The sequence below is a fragment of the Eurypyga helias genome, unplaced genomic scaffold (assembly GCF_000690775.1).
Source record: "Eurypyga helias isolate BGI_N326 unplaced genomic scaffold, ASM69077v1 scaffold25298, whole genome shotgun sequence".
In the NCBI taxonomy this organism is placed as follows: Eukaryota; Metazoa; Chordata; class Aves; order Eurypygiformes; family Eurypygidae; genus Eurypyga; species Eurypyga helias.
In genome coordinates this window covers 1-4,709 of record NW_010265330.1, presented here as the reverse complement: position 1 = coordinate 4,709, position 4,709 = coordinate 1, and the positions used below count along the sequence as shown (strand labels likewise).

The following is a 4,709-nucleotide window of genomic DNA, read 5'->3' as shown; positions in this document are numbered from 1 at the left end:
CTTGGCCGTGGGAAAGGGCAGCTCGCCTCCGGCCTTCCCCTTCCTGCCAGGAGCAACAAATCCCTGAGGCATTTCAGCTGGGGGCGTTCCTCTGAGTGCACGCATGGCAAGACGGGGAGCCGAGCACAGCCCGGGCTGGCACTGGGGGCCACCGTCATTGGGGACAAAGCCCCCCAAGCCCCCAGCCATCTGGCTGAAACCCTGCAGCCCCAGTAGGGGCTCAGGGCTGGTCCCAGAGAAGACCCCAGCTGTGTAGTGGGGACACAGAGAGGCCTTTGGTGGGAGATGAACCCGATGCACACAGGTTCTGTGTCATTAAAACCCAGCATTGGGGGTGACATTTGAGATAACAAATAAAATCCCCTTGACTTTTGCGTCATGGGGGCTCAACTCCCTCGGAGCAGCTTCCCTGGATAGCCAGACCCTGAACATCAAAAACTGCCTGTGCCGCATCGCTCCCGGCCTCCCCCCACCCCGCCGCCCCTCACGCTCCAGGGGCGGGGGTCCCTAAAGCAGAGCACCAACCCCTCTGCTCGCTCTCTCTCTCTTCATTTGTGCTAGATTTGTTGTAGGTTTTTTTCCCCTCCTCTTTTTCAGCAACCCCCAACCCAGCTGGAGATAAGTGACCCACATTACAGTACAGGAACAAACACTATCGCAAACCCTGCCCGCGAGTGCAGCGTCTCTGCCCCTCTAGCCCCCCAGGGAGATGCCCCTGCAGGACTTGTGTGCCAGCAGCAGAGGGTCACCCCATCCCGGAGCAGGGATTGGCTGTCCCAGCCCCTCCAGTCCCAACTCTCCAGCGAGACTGAGCTAAAGGACGTTGAGTTTTCTCGAGCATGTCAAGTTACTATGGACCAACTCCCACATTTGGAGCAAATCCGGAGGCAGCAGTTTATGAACCACCAACATACTCCGGAAAAAACATGGCTCCTTGTTCATCTTGCTGTTCTTATTCTTCACAATGCCAAAAGTTTTGAAGCCTTCATGCCCAACAGGTGACACTTTAAGGACCTCCAAGCACATCCCTAGGAAGACGTCGTCAATGGGGTACAGCTCCAGCGTCTCCGAAGTCTTGTGCAGCCTCTTGGCCAGGGGTCCATCCATAATGAAGCCCCCACCCCCTGCATAGGGTGGGTAGCTGCCTTTGTTGTAGAGGGCACTGGGGATGTAGTACTTGTTCTCCTTCTTACGGATCGGCCTGGCCTTGTAGAGGACATCCCCCACGAAGAGGTCCTCTCCCTCCTTCTTGTCCTCCAGGAACTCCAGGATGTTGCTGGGACTCACAAACACGTCGTCGTCACCTTTGAAGATGAAGCGGACGTTGTCACAGTAGATGTTCAGCCACTTCAAGAAATGGACCTCTTTGAGGGTGAGGTTGAAGAAGCTGTCCAGGAAATCCCACTGCAAGATGTCCCCATAGATGTGGTTCTCGTAATCCAGCAGTTTCTGGTAGTTGGCTCTCTCCTCCTCCTTGGAGGCTGTGCCCAGCAAGAACAGCGTCCTGATCCTCTTGCCCTCCACCTCCTTCTCCTGGCCCCAGGTCCTCCGGATGGCCTCGCGACGGTCATGCTGCGTGATGATGGACTTGACCACGATGAGCAGGTAGACGTCCCCGCTGCACTTCTCGGGGTGGTTGATCAGCATGGGGAAGTAGCGGCAGTGCCGGTAGAGCAGGAACTGCTGGAAATTGGGCTCCAGCCCTTTGAACCATTCCATCTTGCTCAGGTTCTGGTTGGCTGAGCAGTTGGTAGTGGTGACATCCCAGGATTTTGCTTGCTTTTCCGTCACGCTCTCCTCCTCCTCCTTCTCAGGAGCTTTCTCCTTCTTGCTCTTCCAGAAGGTGCTGGTGATGGAGAAGGCGTTGTCTCTCTTCTGCGTTTTCAGGGGCTCCGGAGGGGGCGGCTCTTTCTGCTGCTGCTGGCCCTGCATGAACTGGCTGGGGGCCATTCCCCGCTGCAGCACCGTCACTGTGATCACCAGCAAGAAGGAGAGGCAAACCGTTTTGTAGATGGTCTTCTTCCTAGAGGGACAACAGAGGCGGGTTAAGGAGAGGAAAGCGCAGGCTGCGAGAGGCTTGGCTGCAAAAGCACCTCCTGTAGAGGTCCTGGGAGGCTCATAAGCTGCATCCCATCGCCTCCCGATGGGCAGCAGCCTTGCGGGAAGAGCTGCGGGACACATCCACGCACGCTTTTCCCACCTGCATCCCGCCTGTGGGGTGGCTGTGGGGCCACGCTTAACCACGCGCACAAGGCAGGTGGCTGCGGTGTCACCTTGTAACCCCGAATCTGCAGAAAGAGCTGGGAAGGGTTCACAGGACAGAAGAAAATGGGTCGAGAGAGGATGGTCAGGATGAGAGCTTCAGCAAAGCGACTGTTCCAGAGGCAAGTCCCAAGGGAAAACCTTGTTTCAGCCATCTGAAAATTGCAGTTTAGGACAAGAGCAGGGGGGAATTCTCTTTTCCATGGAAGCGTTAGGTCCACAACACAGACTCGACTGGCATCACAGGGTACACAACGCTGGTGGACAGGAGCCGGGAAGATGACAGGAGTCGACACAAAACAGGTGTCGCTATTTCGTTTATAAATGGCAGATCAGGACAAAAAACTGCCATTTGAGACAAACTTCAAGGTTCGGTGGGGAAAGGATGTCCCAACCCCTGCACCCCCCTCGGGAACTAGCATTTCTGGGGGCAGTGCTGGGCAGTTTGGCCAGCTCTCGGGCCGCATCCCTTCGCTTTGCGGTGGCGAGGAGGGCGGACGCGCCGCTGGGGATCTGCAGTGCTGCGAATCTCAGGTGTGGGAGCAGCTTTTCCCAGCCTGCAGCAAACCAGCTATCGGCATATCCAGGGAAGGTGGGGGGGCTGGGGGTGGTAGATCAAACCCAGCCCCTTGCGGGGCAACCCCGCTGCTCTCCGCCACTGCAGACCCATCGCCCGGGGAAGCTCATGGGACAAATCCCCAGAGCTTGCTGGAGGCTTGAGAGGGATCCTCCTGCAGCCACTGGAAGAGCCGGGAGGCTGCACCCAGAGGATGCTGACACACCAGATACCCCCCAACCGGCTTTTCCGCACAGCTAAAGGTGGGTTTCTCGCCCTGCTGCTGTGGAGGAGAGGAGCTGCCCGCTCTGCCCATCTGCATGGTGTTGCCCCCAGCGCCAGCTCCCCTCCACAGCTGGCACATCTGCACCCATTTCCTCCCGCCCGGTCCTGCTGGCTCTAGCTGCCTGGGGCCATCTCCCCTGCAAATGAGCACAGGGAAGGGAGCAGCTGGGCTCCACGTGCCCACTGGTGTCCCGAGGGCAGCCCCGTCTCTGGCCGCTCCCACACAAGGTGACATGCGAGGTGGCCCCTGGAGTCCCCTTCCATGCCGGCGGGTGGAAGTGGCCCTGGCTGGGTAGCTGAAGGGGATGGATGTGGCACCGGTCTCATGGGTCCCCTGTGCCTGTCTCTTGGTGACAGACACACACCCCAGCACGGGTGTCACCAGGCAGGGACTGTCCTCAGGCTCCTGCTCCCTGTTAGGGCCAGAAAGATCCAAGATCATCTCTACCAGGCAGGTGTCACGTCCACTTTGGGACAGTCCAGAGAAGGTGCTTGGGGCTAAAATGTGAAACATTTAACCCAAGTAATTTCCAGGGAGCCAAATTTAAAAAAACAGCCTTGAAACTCTCCTGGCCCTGGGTGCCGGATGGCAAGCAGAACTGCCGGGAAGTTGCTGGGGTTTTGGGGCACAGGCTGCGCCAAAGCACCTGCTTGGTAGGACACCCCCTCGGGCTTCCCAGGGCAGGGGACAGCATTGCTGTTGGAGACTCCGAGCACCCTGGAACGCAGGAGCCCCAGATGGGAACCAGGAGCTTTCAGGAGCTCCAGTCTCCGGTTTTGCCCTCAAGCACAAAGAACTGTTCAGCCCCGCGTTGACGTGGGAAAACTGTGACTGGGGAGAGCCAGCGTGGAAATAAGTAATTGCAGGTAAATGGATAGATATTCTCCCTCTTGTTTTATGTGTGGCCACTCATCTGAGACTGATGAGGGAGCAGTCCTGATTAGATCTCACAATTCCCTTAACCCTCTCCAGCCCCGGCCCTGTGCTAGGGAGCTTATTCCTAGACACCCCCCTGTCCCCAGGCAGCTTTAACCCCTGCACAGCCAGGCAACGCCTCAAACCCCCCACCCCTACCCGGCACTGCAGCAGGACCAGGGTCACCCCGCAGAGTAACCGGGGGCGACGCGCTATAAAACGCCCGAATGGAGGGATGGCTGGAGGTTCCCCAGAATCCATGGACAGGGAATTACTGACGGAAGTTTTAAAAATTTGCATAGGTAGGGCTGTCGCTAGCTGGCAGGGATGTGTCTGACCCTTGGCAGGCTCTGCCTGGACGCAGAGCGGAGCCGCTCGCCCCCATTACCCTCCCTGGGTCACCGCTTTTTATTCCCTGCCCGGGGGCGGAGGGGAGAGCTCCCCCTTTTAGCGGGAGGTGGAGGGTTGGGGAGCCCGGGTACAGCTGGGTGAGGTGTTGCGCAACAGCACAGGAACGGATTCCTTCTTCCTGCACCAGGCACTGTTTCCCAGCTCCCGGCGGTACCATTTCTGCTTGGTCCCAAAAAACACCTATTGGGGATTTTCCCTATAGGTCTGGCTCTGCAAACCACGGGGGCACCACCTTCCGCCCCCCCTCCCGCAGATCCTGTCCCTGCACTGGCAGGAAAG

At 58.2% G+C, this 4,709-nt stretch overlaps 1 protein-coding gene across 1 annotated transcript; it reads right to left on the bottom strand.

Annotated features, from left to right (window-relative positions):
• Positions 1–589: 589 nt before the first annotated feature.
• B3GNT7 (UDP-GlcNAc:betaGal beta-1,3-N-acetylglucosaminyltransferase 7) lies at positions 590–2,027 on the bottom strand. The gene has a single exon (XM_010156710.1). It carries the CDS (start codon positions 1,948–1,950, stop codon positions 814–816), a length of 1,137 nt encoding a protein of 378 aa, XP_010155012.1. The 5' UTR covers positions 1,951–2,027; the 3' UTR covers positions 590–813.
• Positions 2,028–4,709: the final 2,682 nt, after the last annotated feature.

Bases quoted from the DNA above. Each gene is read 5' to 3' on its own strand.
- B3GNT7 (XM_010156710.1), bottom strand. From the start codon at position 1,950: ATGGCCCCCAGCCAGTTCATGCAGGGCCAGCAGCAGCAGAAAGAGCCG.